Genomic DNA, 17760 nt, shown 5'->3' with positions numbered 1-17760 from the left:
CAATAATAATAATTACGCAATTGTAGAGGAGAAACAATTATAAAAGTGATAGTCGTTTGATATTACATTCAAAATGTCGACAGATCACAGTGGCAAAGGTTACACGCCTTTACCGCAGAGTATGAGCAATACCGATACCGAGGATGAAGAAGAACGTTTGACTCGACCTAATCATATTACCTACAAGATCGACAATACCACGACAATAGCTGTGAGAAATATTAATATATGACAAATATTACAAAAATACATATTCCAAAAGAATGTCTCCATAAAATTTAATTTGAGCCTTCGAAAAATTAAAGTATTATTAATTAAAGCAAAATCTATATAAAATTAGGAAAATAAGATATTTTCTATTATTTAGATTCAAAGATCAAAAAATATATGTTTGTTATTTAATTGTAAACCTTATAATTATATGCATTTTATATAATAATCTATGTCTATCATATTTTAGATTTGTATCTAACAATAAGTATATTATGTTGAAATGATTTCTATATTGAATTTGTTTCTATATATTAGCTAGATAATTCGCATAAATGTATTTCTAGTATGAATGTGTATGATAGAAGATATGACACTATTAATACTTGTAATACTTCAAATTTTTATTTATAATATATTTATTTTATAATATATTATAATTGTCTGTTTTTGTTTAGGAACTACATTCAGGTCATGAAAATGGCATGTATTGTCCACTGGATGAAACACAAAATCTAGGAAATAGCACAAGAAGTAGACAAAATACAATTAAATGTTACCAGGATGATATACCGGTAATGATAATTGAAGAAAGTGAGCAGAATGATTTCTGGAAAAGGAGAGATATGTCGCCAATAAGGCGTTTCTGCCTATTTGCATCTATATTATTATGCATTGTTACAATAATTATCTTTTTGTATGTATTACCTTGTGACAATTCAATGATTTGTCCACCAATTATCGAATCGCAATCGTCCATATCATGGGATAAAACTTTACAAGATGTTGGTAAGTTTATTATTATTATTACATGAACTATACTTGTATATAATATTTTCAATTCTTGTTCTCTTTTGAAATAAATAATCGTAAAAAAAAATACAATTATTTATACTTTGTATGTGATATTTGTATCAAATACTAATAATTATTTCATTAAATGTTAAATGTTTAATATATAATTTAGTATAAAATAATTTAAAATGTAATTTTTTTATATTATATTAATTACAGAAATACATGGGCCTATTACTACAGTACCTGGATCTCCATATAATCTGATATTCCTTCTTCGTGGTGAACAATACAGAGGAAATGATACAAAGAATACAATGATACAAAGACAAATACCTCCAGAAGGAGGAGGAGTTATATCAATGCAAGGGAGTAGTGGATTGCCACTATGGCTGGTTCCATTAAAAAAATCGCCTGCTATTATAGATTGCGCTAGTATTGATATCGATCAATCTGGAAAGCCTGACTGCATTGTTGCTGGTGAACAAGGCCTGCTTGTTAGTATAGATCCCATTGCTGGAACGATTCATTGGAGTGCCACAACTCATACATTTTCCAAATTACCAGTTATTCTACCAGATATCAATGCAGATGATATTGAAGATTTATTAAGTGTAGTAGTAAATGATGCAAATGTGTTGTATCTTGCTTTTCTATCTGGCAAAACTGGTCAATTACTGGAATCTTATTCAGTCAATAATTGCACTTCTATTGATATATATAATCTTGTCTCTAACAACAAGATACTTTATAATTGTTATGATGACAATGCAAAACGTATGTACACTGTAAATAAATCCTGTATTTTAAATTTTAAAATTTCTGTTTATATATCATACTATTATTAATAAGCACTTATTATTATTACAGTTGTACCAAGATTCATGACTTTAGAAGAATTATTCCGCAATATGAAAATGCAAGAAGTACATACGAAATTTGTAGCAGAATTAAAATCACCACGATTGTTTGAAATAGTAAAACAATACGATAAAAAATATAGTTGGAAGCCTACACCTTATCACCATTTGACTATAGAAAACGAAGGAGTATGTCCAGGGCAACTTTGCCGCACTAGTGCAAATTTAACGCTGCAAAAATTAACGAACGAATCGATAACCATTTGGGATCACGTGAGTTCGAACGCGTTTGCATCGAAGCCGGTATTTTTAATGACTTCGGGTAAACCTTATACCTTTGGGTTTACCATTAAATTTTGGCAATGGACGGATTTACTATTCAATCGTGTAGAAAAAGCGGTGATTACAGAGCAAAGATTTATAGAAACAGTCCTAATAGTTCTCATAAATTACACAGATGTTCAATCTGTTAATGCTAGTCAAAGTGATGTAACGCTATTGTGCCATGGACTTGATTGTCAACCAAACTTGAATTCACGTAATCAATTTAGTTCTATCTCAGTCGAATACATCGATAACAATAAATTTCCAGAATTGATAAGTTATTGGTCTTCATACAATGTGGACTCAACGAAAGGATTGACATCGAAAATACAAGTTATAAAGATGGATTCGATAATGTCTAATTTAATACATGGAGATGTTTAATTTTATCAGATGACTTTCGATCATTATATCGCGTTCTGTAATATATGATATTACGCATTCTGTTAAATAATTTATAATTTTCGTATTACATCGCGCGGTAAGTAAATTACCGATAAATTATCTTCTTCATGAATGGGATATTGTAATTAATCATAGATTAATTTGTTCCAAAAGATAGTGTAGGAATTTACTAACTTTTTCTGTTTTTACATCCCGATTAATAGTTCCTAAATGTATGTACTTGTATTTGTTAGTTAAATCGAATCGGGGAGAAATGTATAACAGCAAATTATTTGTCATGAATTAAGTTATGCTTTTTTTTTATTATACTGGGAAAGGTGCCTTGAATCAAGCTGTATATACTTATTATACATATATTTATCATATATATATGAAGTATAAACAAAATTTGCGTTTTAAACAAGTATATTCTTTGAGAGCTTAAAAATGTATGTTATAGAGTATATCTTTCTGCCTAAATAGTTTTAGAATGTTTATATTTTTTACAAACTTTAAATTTCACCACACATAAGTGTGTAAACATTAATTATAAAATGAGTGTTTCCTACATGTACAAGCAATATTGCAGTATTATGAGTTGGATTATTAATGTTAATCTTCTCTCTAGTCTTAATATTATTTAAATTCATTGAATCTTGTTCAGTATTATTAATTTAATATCATTGATTACATATTTGATAAGTTGAAAAGTGATTGGTAGAATTTATAAGAACCATTACAAAAAAACCAAAACATTTACTTCAAACAATGAAAATGTACGTGATATTTTAATTTAATAACAAAAGTATGCCAGCAAATTGAAAGTATGTTTTATGTAGTTCAAATATGAATTTAGATTAAGTTGACACACTGGACAAAGATCCAATATCGATAAGGAAGTTTGAATATTATATGTTTCAATATAAAACAATCACATAGTTGTATCAACTTTGCTTAAGCTTCTTTAGAAAGAGAGTGAGTAAGAGAGAATGTTTTGTGTGTGTATTTATATCAGTGTATATATTAAATCTAATAATGTCTGGTTTTATTCAACATATAATTATATTACCAAGAATTAAAATTTATCGCAACAAATAAAATAATGCAACAAGAAAAAAGTGTAAAAAAAATAGGAATATGATTTTTGATTTTATCTTATATAAAATAAAAAGAAGTACAGATAAAATGTGAATCATTTTAAGTACAGGTAAAATGTGAATCATTTTATGATAATTTAAATATAAATATATATATATATCTCTAAACTAAAATATGTATAATATTATCAAATTATTTGAACAAATCTCAATCACATTAATCATTAATCATATTATTTATTATTATGAATAATAAACTTATATTATTTAAATCGATAAAAATTTTTAAACCATTTTTTATATATTTACTCTAGTGCAACAATACGACTAATTAACGATTTCAATGTGTAGATATTCAGTATAATATATATACATATATATATATATATGCTACGCTACTGCGCATGCGTTCTCTGTCCTTGTTCAACTTTCAGTAAATAACAAAGATAGAACGACGCTTTTAGCGCAACAGCATGCAAGCGTGAGCGTGTTGTCCCAAACTCCGAATGCAGCCAAGATCATTTTGCCGAAATATGACTGGCTTTGTATAGTTCCATAATTGCGATCTTTTGCTCGTTTATCGCGACAGAACAATATGAAACGCCTTCGATATGTGCAATTCCTGTTGCTAAGAAAAAAAATGTGAATTGCACGAAGAAAACCGCGTAAAGGAGGGTTGAAACTGTTTTGCTTCATATTATGACGTTTGATAATAGAGAATATTTAGCATCACAATGTTTAAACGGCCTGAGGACTCGGATGATTATCGTGTGTCCGCGAAAAGAGCGAGACTCAACGCTCCCGGAAGGGATCCGCAGCATAGCAAGGCACAGGAGAACAAAAATGCGCAGTATGATGATCTCTGGGGTGACGATTTCGCCGAAGAAGATATCCAAGAAATGGATCTGATTGCATCTCAAGCATGTTCGCAGGTACTGCTTTTACGTTAAGAAAATACTTGGTTTAAGAATATGCAATAAAATTCAAAAATATAACAAACTTTATTTTCAAGACGAGCAATATATTAGACAATTCGAAACCGTTTGAAAGTGGCTCGCACTCAATGAAATCAGGTTTGCCAGAGAGATCATCTATCATTGCCTGCGGTGAAACATCACGTTTAAAGTTATTACAACCTATGGAAAAGTCTGACTTATATATGATGAAAAAAGATATACAGGGCAAGAGTCAGGATATTGTAGATATTAATTATTCTCAATTTAGAAACAAATTAATGAATAGAGAAAGTCACAACTCAACGTTTCAGAAGGGAAATAACTATATTGTATCAGGTAATTATATATACAAAATTAAGAAACAAATGTGAGAAAGTATTTTGTTTGTTTATATAATTTCTTTATATATATTTATATGTAGATGATAAGGAATTGGAGAAATTAAAAAATGAAATAAAGAAGTTACGGAATGACTTTATAACCAAAGATGGTGAAACTGTATATTTACGACAGCGATTACAGCAAATTCAGTTACGAGCTGAAAATGAGAAATTAGAAAAGATGCGTTTAATTGAGGAACAAGCCAATAGTCACAGATTAGAGATCAACAAAATTTACAAAGATAAAGAACAGTTGAAAACACAATTAGAATTACAAGTGAATATATATTTTATAATATATTATATATTCTATTATCACAAAAATAAAAATAATATTAATTATTAATTCACAGAATTTAGAAATAGGAAATCTTCAGGAGCGTTGTAAACGATTAGAATCTAGAGATATTAAATTAGAAGAACCACAAACATTGTACATGAATACTTCTTTTATTAATAGAAGCAAATGTAGCACTTCAATTGATCGGTAAGCTAATACTATGGAAAATTAAAAATCTAAATTGTTTGATACATATTATTAAAGTCAGTATTTTTAAAATGTATATAAAATCAACTTTAATTTAATAGACAAACAAATACGAATAAAAATCCAATAAAAGAAGTATGTGTACAAGCTAATATCTACAAGAAAACCGATTATCAACTTCAGACATGCAGTACTTGTGAGTATGCTAAAGAAAAATGAAATATATATTATTAAGTCTTATAATCTCTTAGTATTTCAAATATTTTTTAGATTTTCCACTTGCGGGAATTTCAGAATTAATGTTTGAAGCATCATTGCCAGAAAAACCCATTGTTAATATCAAGGTCATAGAAAAGACTGGAAGAAGAAATTTGCCTATTTTACAAGAAGAAGAAACATTTAGGATTTTTGGTATGTAGAGATATATTTGAGTATTATAATTATATACATAGAGTATAGAGAGAATTATATAATATACTATAGAGTATTTATTATAATTATTGTTTTATACAAAAAATATACTAATACAATGGTTCTTTACCCATTGCAGAAAATCCTGATTTGGTAAAACCAGTAATTACAATAGTAGATGAGAAAAAATTGACAATAGAATTTGTTTTACTTGAAATAGCAGCCATTGAGAGGAAAGTTAATACCGAGATAGAATCGGAAAAATGTATACCAATAATTAATAAGGTATAAAAAGATATCTCAATCTACATAAATGTGACATTGCAGTGCGTTTATATGGAATTAATCACAATGAAAAAATATGTATATGCATTTTCATCTTTTTCAGCTAGTTTTGACCATGAGGGAGCTAATGCTGAATGTTGTAGAGGTTTTGCAAATGATCTTTCAAGCCATGAGAAACGATGATATTCGAGATATGAACGATCTATATTTTTCTAATGTTTATGAGAATCATAATATTTGTATCAAGTCCGAGTGCGAACCAAATGCATGGCATGAAGGAGAACGCGGTATCGAGGCGAGAAGATTGCTCGGTGCACTTTCTCGTATCAGTTTAGAATCATCATATTTAAGCAATTACTTGGCAGGAAAGTCACTACTGCTCACATGTAATGATGAGTGCTATAATCGTTACCTACCACAAATGACACGTTATAATGCATGGCCGAAAAAAAATCAGGAATTTGAAATTCTTGAGATCATTCTAGAATGCGTTACTTTAATAGGGCGTGTTGTGAGTACAAAAATTTTATTCTTTAAGATGTGTATCAGTTTTCTATCAGATAAAATATCTTTATATCTTTAATAATAATTGATAAATATTATTACTTACAGAGAAGATCTCATCAATTTACAGGTCTTATAAATGCAATAATAAAAGTACTATGTAATGTACAGCGGAAAGTAGGTTACTGTAAGAAAGGGTACGACAATATTATCTTCATGATTAAATGTTTGCAAATTTGTAAATACGATTATCTTTCCAGATTAGAATATATTTGTCTTATTTTCAAAGAGCTTGTGTTTTCGAGGCCACTATCAATCTGTTACGTTTCATTAATAGATTTCCTAATGATTTTCAAATGCTATACTGAATTTATACCGAAACTCTGCAGTAGTTCACGTTAGTATATATTGTGCATATCTAATAAAAGATTTGTATCTTTTGATATTAATTATTATTATTTTAACAGAATCAATGGCAGTAAAAGGATGGAAAGGTGCTTTACACTTTACACCAGGTAACATACCATTCTGAAATAATAAGTTCACAAAATTTGACATTTTTACAGAGTTTTTTTTATTACAATTTTTTTTATTACTTAGTTTTTTATTTTAAAAGGGACAGATCTATAATGACAAATACACATTCTATGCTTTCAGATGCTTGTGTTTTACAAATTCTTATAATGCAACTGGAGCACTTTCATCCAGATTTTCTCACTACTGTAAATATAACACATGGGTTAATATCATCTGTGTGGGATATTCTGCAGACAAATAATAATTTATTAAGGATTGAGAATTCAGAATCGTGTAATTGTTATATGAAGCTATTACGAATCACAATTAATATGTTGAAAAAATCTTCCGAAACTAAATTAGATATAATTGATAATACTGAGTGGCAGAATTCATTCTCTGTTTCTAAAAAGTGTTATATCTTAAAGAAAATTAATTATAAAAATTATACATGTCAGACGAAAAGTAGTGAGCAGAATATGGAAAAACATCTGTCTGATACATATCCGGAAAAGTTGGATCAAAATTTTTGGCTTGGTATCAAAAAGGTTCAACACAAAATATTAAAACTGGGCATTAGGTTTTTATCCCATCTCGCGATTTGTAATCCAGAATTTCTTACCCATTCATCTGACATGGAAGATATGTTTAATTTATTTATACGAAACATCGCTTTTTTCGACGACTTGATACTTCATGAAAATGAACGTAAGTATCATAAGATTCATAATGTATATTGTGTCATATAATCTATCTTAATGCATTTTAAACAGACTGTTTCAGAAATAATAATCTAAACATATTCTCTTTATTCTAGAATAAAAAAAACTTATAACTAAAAAATTATTTCAATTAATTTGAAAAAATGTTTCCATATCTATATTCAGATAGGTATTTGTACATGCGCGCGTGCACAGACACAATCTTTTTTCCTCATTTTCAAAATGAGTAAAATTTGCTATTAAAATTTGACCATCTATTTCTGAAACATTCTTTATATTTTATTGCAGATGATATATATATATATTTTTACTGTTTTAGGAGAAGCATTAGATATTATAAAAATTACGTTGTTTAATAAAAGTATACAGAATGAAGCTGAAATACCTCAAAAAGATATACATGTTTATCAACTGAATATTAGAAAGAAGATTATTCCTGGAATCAAGAGAAATCATATTGAAGCAATTAAGGATTATAATAGAACATATATGACCATTAAAGCACTGTATAATTCTAAACCAGAATATAGAGATAATTAAATCTATGTATATAGTGCATATATATTTTCCAGCAAGATGACACATTGCCAATATCAAATTCAATACAATGTATTTCAACTGTGACACAGTGTTACATTGCTCAATACTGTATAAGCATATAAAATATCTCATTTATTAACATTTCAAGAAACTTTATGTTTAATATTAAAACAAAATATAATTTCATATTTTATCTGTAATTCAGATAAAAGCAGGAAAAGTAATTAATTTAAAATGAAAATATTTTCATTAAAAGTTAGATTTATCTTATAAAAATTATTGACAATACTTTTTTATTTTACAATAATATGTTATACTGTTATAATAAGTATACATTGTAGTATGTCCTTATTGTTGCCATTTCAACAGAACATGTGACGCAGAAAGCATCTAACCTCTATCTTTCAATTTTGTACGCAGTTATGGAGTGAAATAAAGTGCAGAATGGTGCAGAAGCGGCCCACTGATTATTGCCACTGATAGTACTGATGCACGCAACTGTTATGATAACCGGCAGGAGTCTTGGCGCTCTTGGCGGCTATCAGCCTGTGTAAATATATAATACCTAACAGGTTGCACAATCATACTAGTTGAAACCTAACTTAACCTTGGATTTGATTTTATCTGATTTATCATTCTACACATGTTTAGAGGTAAACAACGACGGATTTATGGAATTCAACGAATTTGACACCTAGAAATTAAGAAGACGAAACTGAGAAAAATTCAAGAAAAAAGATTACAAGCGAATTAAGGAAAGAATGAGGAAGTAAAGGAAATTCGAAAGAGAATTAGAAGGAAACATTACTATATCTCATACAGGAAATCATATTGAATAAAGAAATAAGAATTCAGTGCAGTTTGATGAGTGTATTCAAGTGCACTCTGATGTCATTCGATCCAATTTAATCTATTGCCGCGAATCAGTTCTCTATATCTATGACCACAGTTTATATCTGATTAATTTGCAGCACTTGACATTGATAACAATTTGCAATAATTGGCGAGAGTGGTGTACAACTGTAACAAGCATAAACAACTGACATACACGAATCGAGCAAAATGGTCTTGGAACAATACAAAGAAATTGTTGGATCTTGCGCCATGTATGTTACAATGGCACAAATGTTAGCTGGAACGTAAGTATATCAAAAAGTAATAATATTTTCATTTAAATATATCTTATCTTTTTAATAAATATAATGTAGTTTAATAAACGAGAGAAAGACAAAGAGAGATACATATATAATGAAAGTTTTTAATTAAAATGTTTTCACATATGTATTTTAATATCGTACATATGTAGAAAAAAGGAATATTTAAAAAAAATATTAAGAAATTAAATTTAAAACATTTGCTGCTATTGATATTATACTGTATCAGGTATTATGCTGCAATAATGGCTCTTATACTCCTTATCATATTTCACAATTCATCATTTTTAATTTCTGCTTACTACTGAGATATAATATGAATTGTTTCTTAAAACTTCTTATTAAATTCAATGCAATCCAAAGTTATAAAATTTGCATTAATAAAAAAAAATGCTACTTATTTTTAATACAGCTATATTTTATAATTTGTAGATTAATATGCAAAGACATATACAAGAAAGGTACAGCCAAAGGAACTGATCCAATGCCTTTTCTTGGTGGCGTAGGATTGTAAGTATAGACACACACACATTTTAAATGTAATTAAAGTACAAAAATTGTTTAATAACTAAATCCCATGCATTTTATAAATAATACTATATTTTGTAAGACTTTGTTGATTAATTATTGAATTAATTATTGAAAACTGAATATTCATATTCACATATGCATTACAATAAAATAATAATATTAAGAAAATTATGAATAAGTAAAATGCATTATGTGATTAAATTAATAATGTTCTTCTAGATGCATACTGATGCTTCGATACGCATTGATGTTAAATGATGCTACTATGATAAATGTTAACATATTTGGTTTACTGATAAATATTATATATTCGATAGTGTATTACTATTATGCTCCAAATACGGTATCTGACAAAAGGCTTTATTAAAATATGTTTAATTTGAAGAGTTCAAATTAAACTTGGATTTTCTGATTATTATGTAATGTCCTTTTCTTTTTCTAGAGAGAAGTGCTTAAATTAATATACAAGGTAACAATCTTTGTGATAATCCTGCTTGTCTATGCTCAAATAGAACATCCAACAAATGTCGAATTTAGATTTGGCATAGTGGTTACAGTACTCCTTTTTCTCTTAATTGCAGCTCCTCTTATGCATCTTGTAAGATGTGTTCATAATTTTTCTATGTATATTAAATATTTTTATCATATTTGTAAGAAATTATTAAAAGATTTATATTAATATAAAAATATTTCTCACTTTTCAGAAAGAAGTTATAAAAACAAAAAACACAGAAATTCTTCCATTTCCACTAATCTTTATGGGTACCCTAGTTTCTTTTCTGTGGTTTCTATACGGTCTTATCATCAACAATGTTTTTGTTATTGTAAGTATTTTCTTTGCAGTTAAAAACTTAAAATAACTACGCAAGATAAGCTTTTAATGTACATTGCAAATTATGGCTGGTACAATCTTTGTGATAATCCTGCTTGTCTATGCTCAAATAGAACATCCAACAAATGTCGAATTTAGATTTGGCATAGTGGTTACAGTACTCCTTTTTCTCTTAATTGCAGCTCCTCTTATGCATCTTGTAAGATGTGTTCATAATTTTTCTATGTATATTAAATATTTTTATCATATTTGTAAGAAATTATTAAAAGATTTATATTAATATAAAAATATTTCTCACTTTTCAGAAAGAAGTTATAAAAACAAAAAACACAGAAATTCTTCCATTTCCACTAATCTTTATGGGTACCCTAGTTTCTTTTCTGTGGTTTCTATACGGTCTTATCATCAACAATGTTTTTGTTATTGTAAGTATTTTCTTTGCAGTTAAAAACTTAAAATAACTACGCAAGATAAGCTTTTAATGTACATTGCAAATTATGGCTGGTATCTATTTTAAACTTTTTCAAACAGTTTCAGAATGCAGTTGGTTTTATTCTTTGCATAATTCAATTATCTCTTTTTGTGATATTTCCATCCAAAAAGTTAAAAGTTGAATTGTTGAGTGAGGAGAAAAAAGGAGACTAAAATGGTCTTCCAGAATTTTAAAAAGAAGAAATATTTGTTATATTCAAAATTAAATTTCTTATAGTATATATATTTGTAGAATAACAATATTTTACATACGTAGATATCTGCAATTGTTGATTTCTTATAAATCAAAGAGAAACTAATTGGAAGAATATTCCTATACTATAAAAACTAATTTTAAAAATTCTATATGTACTTTACTATATAAAAATTATGTTTTACATACAGTATAGCCTAACTTCTAATTGTGTGACGGATACCCGATTCATTTTGGCCAACAGATTTTACTTTTACGTATTTTGGAATAAGAACATATTTTTCGGATATATAGTAAAATAGATATAGTATTAATAGATTTTTATCTTATTTTTAAATAGCATATTTAATAGTATTTCAATATTTCCTTTTTTGCACAAGTTCAGTATTATTGTATCCTTGTATTTGTTCTTGTTAGATAATTTCTAAATCTGAATAAACCTGATATCCGCCAGATCTAGCTTCCATAACTAATCAACTAGTGCACACAATCAATATACACGGACATGTATTTGAATTGTTATATATATATATATTCGATAATAAAATATAATACAAATAATATAGTACTAATAATACAGTATAAATAATATAGTATATTATATATATCAATATACATCAAATGAGAATTGTTAAATAAAATGGCGTTGTTTGTTACTTGTTTTTAAGTATATAACATTTATTTCGTTAAAATATACACTTTTTCTTACGATTAGCGCGAATTCGGTTACATACTAATACATTATATTGATGCATACTAAATCTTGGATATGAAATTTTTTTTTCAAACCTTGTATCCACGATGCTAGAACTCGGTCAGAGATCTCGGTTCGAAGTGTATCGGCTATAAAATTAAATATAGGTATAAAATATAAATATAGAATATTATATAGATATAAAATATATATAAGTATAAAATTACCGCTTTTCCGTAAAAGCTGCAAATTGATTGGCTATACATTTCTCGGTCCGAGAACTCGAACCGAATTCTAGTATCGTGGATACATGGCTTAAGAGGATATTTCGTTTGTGTATAAATTCTTTAAAAATAAAATTAATGGATGCTGGCGTAGCAATAAACGAATCAAAGAAAATAATCCTGAAAAATTACAAAAAAATCATTTGAATCTTTTGCCTTATCTCTGAAATACTATTAAAAACCGCTGGCCCTGAGTAGACCCACGATCCACGCCCTGGATAAATTTTCGTGACTATCAAGGCTGCGTTCGGAAACATCACCGTGTGCACACGAGCGTCGTTCTATCTTCGTTATTTACTAAAAGTTGAATAAAGATAGAACAACGCTCGTGTGCACACGGGTGATGTTTTTGAACGCAGCCCAAGTGGGCCCGGAGATAATAGAAGGTTAATAACGTTACCGGCCGTTTTGATTGCATTAATTATAAAGATAATTATTTGAATCATGCGATTATTTTAGCTAATTCAGCTGTTGTTTTATTATCGAAATTGTATGGATATATTTTATGTAGCTGGTGAATAAAAAAAAAAACAAAAAACTTGCTGCGCACTATAGATAAATAAATCTTTGCATTGTCGGTAATAAAACAGTAATTTGATACAATAAAATGTTTATTTTATTGTTCTTGAGACAGTTACATAAAAGATCTATATATTTTCGATAATAAAACAATAACTGGATGAACTAAAATAACCATATGAATTAAATAACTCGTGTATTTATCTTCGATGCAGTCAAAATAGCCGGCAATGTCACCAATCTTCTATTATCTCCAGGCCCAGCGGGCCCACTTAGTTAGTCACGAAAATTTACTCAGGGCCAGCGATCTTTAATAGTATCTCGTCGGTGGCTGTACCTTGTTTGTCAACTCATAAATTTTTCTTTTTTTTTTCGAAAAAATCGCTCTTTACCGACCCTTAAATTTTAAATTGGCAAGCCTGTCATCATTTATCAGCCCGCTTCTGTAGCCGTCACATCTGCTCTATCACGTCGTATCGCGTGGTTGTTCGGCGTGCTTTTAACCTAACTCCGATGACAGATGTGTGAAATGTCAGTTATACGTTGTCTTGCAGAAAACAAATGGATTCAGAAGTGAAGCCGTACAGATCTCTGCCACCATTAGTCGAAGGCAAAATTCACGGTAATTTGAGGCTCGTTATTGACGAAGTTCTCTGGCATAGAAGTCCCGGAGATGTCACGATAGTGGCTTCCTGGTGGGGCGAACACGACAGTGCTCAATTCAGGTGATTGTAATGTCCGTGCTTCGGAGCAACTTTCTTTTACGATGAATCAGATGAGAAAAACGATTGATGCTTAAACAAATATTGCGTCTTAATCATATATATTTAAACATATTTTATTGCTTTCGTGAGACTATACAACGCACATAATACACAAAAGTTTTCATGTTTTTTTTTTTTCAGGCCGGTAGATAGTATTACAGATACAGCAAGAACAGATGAGGATACAACTAAAACATATGCTATAAAAACTAATGCAACGCTTTTTGAGGATTATCTAAAAAATTGTGGAACATTAGAATTAGTAATTATTGCAGAAAAAACTCGCAAGATTGTTGGCACAGCGCGTGTAGGAGATTTGTCTAAGATATTTACATGTAAATATTATACTCAGTTTGTTCCAATATTAAATAACAATGGCGATAGAATAGGGAAAATACATGTTTCTTTGCAATTAATATATTTAACAAAGCTCCCAAATATGCAATTGAAAACATGCAAATACAATAAAAAACAAGACAGAAGCGATGTTTTAGCATCAGTTGATGATAATTTGCAATATAATGAAGAAATACCAGTGACATCCTACAAGAATGCTGATATTATTAAAAAAAGAAACTTTACAAAATTTACAAACAATGATACGTATGATGCATACAGATCTGTCCTTAAAGCCAAACGACAAGATTTTCAAGAATCGAAGACAAAGTTTAATGAAATGGTAACAGACAATCTAGTTGCTCAGATTGTTGCCAGAGCACAGCGACTTAGAGGAGCAATATTAAAGGAGACTTACAATGACGATTCTTTAGCTCTTAGCGATAATTCAATTAGCAATGGTTTATGTTCTTATGCTTCAGCAGAAAATGAAGCAAAGCTTTACGAATATATTTTGGGGACTGAAATGACTTCCTCAGAGGAGAAGAAAGCCTTAAACACGTTGAGATCAACATCTCCAACTCCAAGTTTGATAGATCTGGCTTCTGAAACAATCACAGCTAGTAAAAAAGATAATATGAACATTAGACAAGGGAATGAAAATTCTCTTGTAAAATTAAACAGTTCTGTAGAAGATGTATTGTATGAAAAGACAATTGATGGCGAGATGAAAGGTTGGTAAAGTTAATAAAGATTTGTAAATAGAGTAAATTATTATGATGTCTTTGAATAATAGTTCAATAGTTCAATAATACATAATTTTTTTATGTTTTAGGAGCACATCCTCTGGATCATGTAGATAGTGTAAGAATTTTCATTGAATCCCTTACACTGAGTTCTGCGGGATATAGACGTGCAAAATCTACATGTTTGCAACGTATGTAAATTTTTCTTCTGTCATTTTATATTTCATGAAAAAACTGACATTAATATATTTTTATATCAATATATTTTAAATATTATATTTTGTAAAAACGTTTGATATGAATAATTTATATGTTCTTTTTTCAAAACACAGATGGTGTACCATTGTCACTGACATATTTTATTCAATATGATACAACATTTGGATCTGCAAGACAAACAAATATAAAATCTAATAAAGAAATTAAGCTTGTAAGGACATGTGCTAAAAAACAAGTGGGTCAAGGTAAAGATTTGCATCGTTTTATGAAAATTATTTAAATGCATAAGATATAATTAAGACAAAAATTTTTTATTTAAAATATTTTATATTAATAATATTTAATAGAATAATATATAACTTTTACAGTCATTGACTTCAACTCTGAAGGTATCTATAGTATACAGAGACACATCATAAAGAAAAATTTTCCCTTGACATTTAAAATTTTTGTTCGACATCTTAATCAAAAGTTCCCAACTGAGCTAGGATGTGGTTCTATGAATATTAACGACATTGCAAATACTGTAAATTTAAGCAGTACCCAGCGTATAATTATTATTAATAAAGGCATTAAAATAGGTGATCTAAAGGTCACAGCAGAATTAGGCTATAATTCTACTTACTTTGGGAAAGAATTCGTTGGTGAGTATAATATATTTTTGAGATATATTAAGCAGGGATTGAATATCGGATAATAGAGTTATTTTATTAGATGCAATAATGTCTGCAAAAGAAAATATCCCTGTTTTGGAGATAAAATCTTTAAGCTCGAATGGTAACAAATACAGGAGTGCAACAGGGACTCATTCTTCCAAATCTAGTAGTAAGGTCTCGTCCGTCTCTGCTAAACGAATTGAATGTTTAACTAGTAATAACAATAAGGACTTGATTGCTACAAGAGGTATAGCGGAGCACCGAGAACGAAGCTCAGATAATAAAAAGATTGATACAAATAACCCAGAAAATGGTACTAAAGATAAGGTAACTTTAAATGATATAATTAAAGCACGAATGAGTGCTTTAACGCCGTTTGGCTGTTTGCACTAAATGAACCAGAATGTTTTTGAGCAAGAAGTAGCAATAGACAGTAAGATAATTGTAGTAACACTCACTCAATATGGACAGTTGTGTATAGCATGGTTATGGCTAAGTGATATTCATTATGGCACTCATTCAGATATAATAGTTATGTTTTAAGTAAATATTTATCATGGCTCTTATCATTTGCATTTGATTTTAGGTTTTACTTCATGGCTTGATATATGTAGCCGAGGGTAAAAATTTACCACAAGAATCTAATACCTATTTGATATGTAGAGCGTTTTGGCGAGAGGATAAAGCAACGAGTCAAATCTGTAGTAATACGAAAAATCCATTCTACCATTTCTTTCAAGTACAAATTTTTTCTCTTATGTCCAATAAAATGATTTATAAACACAAAAGTGAATTTTACATAAAAAACATTTGTTGCAGCTAGTACCATTAATTCACGGTATAGAATTATTGGAGAGAATTAGAGATAATTATATAATCATAGAAGTATACAGTCGACAAAACAGTGAGACAGATAATCTGTTGGGAATAGCAAAACTACCTGTACACCAGTTATACATTGCATATAGAGATCCACTTGTTTTACCTCACTTGCTATTGTCAAAGGTAATTATAATTAATCTTATTTTCATCAGATTTAATATTTTCAAAATTAATTATATAAAATTTGTATGTTTTCACACAGTATCCTGTAATAAGTGTGGATGGTTGGGTCGGTATTAACAATCCAGTAAGCGGAGAATCTTGCGGAGAACTGCTTGCATTGGTCGCACTTGGCACTGCGGAGCAAATTGCATTACTAGAAGTGTCAAGAGGTCTAAGAAATACTAGTGTCATACCGCGAACAGTTCATCACTGTCATGTTCTTGACAATACGAATAATGCAACGAGCGTTTACCAAGAGAGTTTACCGTGTAATGTTCCTGAGGTGTTAAATCTCAGTTCACGGAAAGTTACACGCGATAATAATTTCGCTTATCACGTTTATAATACAACCGATCGAGATTCAGTATCCGCCGATTACAAGAGTCAAGAAAGTCAAACTGATATCTCGAGTCTTCAAGATGCGAGATCGGAGAAACCAGTGGAAGAAGCTGAACTTCCCGAACATTTGGCTTTACATGCCTTAGTTGACCGTTTAACGAATGCGTTACATACTAATAAGACCAGCACTGACCAGTCGGCGCAAACAGAGATGAATCAAGCGGATGAAGGAGAAATGAATGAAAAAGAGTTACGTTTAAATACGCTAAATAGTAATAGTCTCACTGACAATAGCGATAATAGTTGTAGTCCGAGAAATGATTTTCAATTACCTACGGAAATGTATAGAAGCGTTGGCGTCGGTGCAGAATACGACGAAGAATTAGATCGACAGCGCAATAATGCTTATGATAATTTTTCAAATTCATCCGTGATAAAAGAAAATGCGGAAAGAGAAGAATTAAACACCGATTGCGATGGCTCTTT

At 29.4% G+C, this 17760-nt stretch overlaps 4 protein-coding genes and 1 long non-coding RNA gene across 7 annotated transcripts in view; 4 read left to right on the top strand and 1 right to left on the bottom strand.

Annotated features, from left to right (window-relative positions):
- The first annotated feature begins 73 nt into the window (after positions 1-73).
- On the top strand, positions 74-3792 carry LOC115234967. Its single transcript, XM_029806412.1, has 4 exons — positions 74-211; positions 669-999; positions 1225-1782; positions 1876-3792. Exons 1-4 carry the CDS (start codon positions 74-76, stop codon positions 2571-2573), a joined length of 1725 nt encoding a protein of 574 aa, XP_029662272.1. The 3' UTR covers positions 2574-3792.
- Positions 3793-4100: 308 nt separating this feature from the next.
- Positions 4101-9221, top strand: LOC115234966. 2 transcript variants are annotated; one of them, XM_029806410.1, is made up of 15 exons: positions 4101-4602; positions 4683-4962; positions 5048-5283; positions 5360-5493; positions 5595-5689; positions 5764-5904; positions 6044-6189; positions 6293-6700; positions 6802-6890; positions 6954-7090; positions 7161-7208; positions 7351-7917; positions 8251-8691; positions 8892-9043; positions 9123-9196. In XM_029806410.1, exons 1-13 carry the CDS (start codon positions 4405-4407, stop codon positions 8469-8471), a joined length of 2700 nt encoding a protein of 899 aa, XP_029662270.1. In that variant the 5' UTR covers positions 4101-4404; the 3' UTR covers positions 8472-8691; positions 8892-9043; positions 9123-9196. The 2 variants fall into 2 exon arrangements, with proteins under 2 accessions (XP_029662270.1, XP_029662271.1); XM_029806411.1 differs by having other exon boundaries at positions 4405-4602; positions 8892-9021; positions 9123-9221.
- LOC115234977 (sugar transporter SWEET1) lies at positions 8970-12126 on the top strand. 2 transcript variants are annotated; one of them, XM_029806433.1, is made up of 7 exons: positions 8970-9124; positions 9443-9610; positions 10058-10135; positions 10376-10499; positions 10599-10754; positions 10861-10980; positions 11520-11633. In XM_029806433.1, exons 2-7 carry the CDS (start codon positions 9534-9536, stop codon positions 11631-11633), a joined length of 669 nt encoding a protein of 222 aa, XP_029662293.1. In that variant the 5' UTR covers positions 8970-9124; positions 9443-9533. The 2 variants fall into 2 exon arrangements, with proteins under 2 accessions (XP_029662293.1, XP_029662294.1); XM_029806434.1 differs by lacking the exon at positions 8970-9124 and having other exon boundaries at positions 9258-9610; positions 11520-12126.
- A 204-nt stretch (positions 12127-12330) lies between these two features.
- On the bottom strand, positions 12331-13186 carry LOC115235107. The gene is made up of 2 exons (XR_003883980.1): positions 12595-13186; positions 12331-12516 (listed from the first exon to the last, which is right to left on the bottom strand). It is a non-coding gene; the product is annotated as an uncharacterized LOC115235107 (long non-coding RNA).
- Positions 13187-13555: 369 nt separating this feature from the next.
- The window catches only part of LOC115235103 (C2 domain-containing protein 3-like), a 6945-nt gene continuing 2740 nt past the window's right edge, over positions 13556-17760 (top strand). Inside the window, exons 1-9 of the mRNA XM_029806689.1 lie at positions 13556-13895; positions 14076-15004; positions 15106-15207; positions 15349-15480; positions 15604-15879; positions 15950-16218; positions 16478-16630; positions 16711-16896; positions 16976-17760. Coding sequence (XP_029662549.1) covers positions 13732-13895; positions 14076-15004; positions 15106-15207; positions 15349-15480; positions 15604-15879; positions 15950-16218; positions 16478-16630; positions 16711-16896; positions 16976-17760 — 2996 coding nt within the window. The 5' untranslated portion in view covers positions 13556-13731. The remainder of the gene's footprint in view (positions 13896-14075; positions 15005-15105; positions 15208-15348; positions 15481-15603; positions 15880-15949; positions 16219-16477; positions 16631-16710; positions 16897-16975) is intronic.

Source organism: Formica exsecta, unplaced genomic scaffold (assembly GCF_003651465.1).
Source record: "Formica exsecta isolate Colony F162 unplaced genomic scaffold, ASM365146v1 scaffold21, whole genome shotgun sequence".
In the NCBI taxonomy this organism is placed as follows: domain Eukaryota; kingdom Metazoa; phylum Arthropoda; class Insecta; order Hymenoptera; family Formicidae; genus Formica; species Formica exsecta.
The sequence above is the reverse complement of the archived record's forward strand: the minus strand, read 5'-3'. Positions and strand labels throughout refer to the sequence as shown.

Excerpts from the sequence above, each read along its gene's own strand:
- LOC115234977 (XM_029806434.1), top strand. The coding sequence starts at position 9,534 with ATGGTCTTGGAACAATACAAAGAAATTGTTGGATCTTGCGCCATGTAT. Across the intron at positions 9,611-10,057 it reads GCACAAATGTTAGCTGGAAC|ATTAATATGCAAAGACATAT; the intron begins GTAAGTATATCA and ends TATAATTTGTAG. Across the intron at positions 10,500-10,598 it reads ACTATTATGCTCCAAATACG|AGAGAAGTGCTTAAATTAAT; the intron begins GTATCTGACAAA and ends TTCTTTTTCTAG.
- LOC115234966 (XM_029806411.1), top strand. The coding sequence starts at position 4,405 with ATGTTTAAACGGCCTGAGGACTCGGATGATTATCGTGTGTCCGCGAAA. Across the intron at positions 7,091-7,160 it reads GAAACTCTGCAGTAGTTCAC|AATCAATGGCAGTAAAAGGA; the intron begins GTTAGTATATAT and ends TTATTTTAACAG. Across the intron at positions 7,918-8,250 it reads GATACTTCATGAAAATGAAC|GAGAAGCATTAGATATTATA; the intron begins GTAAGTATCATA and ends TTACTGTTTTAG.
- LOC115234967 (XM_029806412.1), top strand. The coding sequence starts at position 74 with ATGTCGACAGATCACAGTGGCAAAGGTTACACGCCTTTACCGCAGAGT. Across the intron at positions 212-668 it reads ACAATACCACGACAATAGCT|GAACTACATTCAGGTCATGA; the intron begins GTGAGAAATATT and ends GTTTTTGTTTAG. Across the intron at positions 1,000-1,224 it reads TAAAACTTTACAAGATGTTG|AAATACATGGGCCTATTACT; the intron begins GTAAGTTTATTA and ends TATTAATTACAG.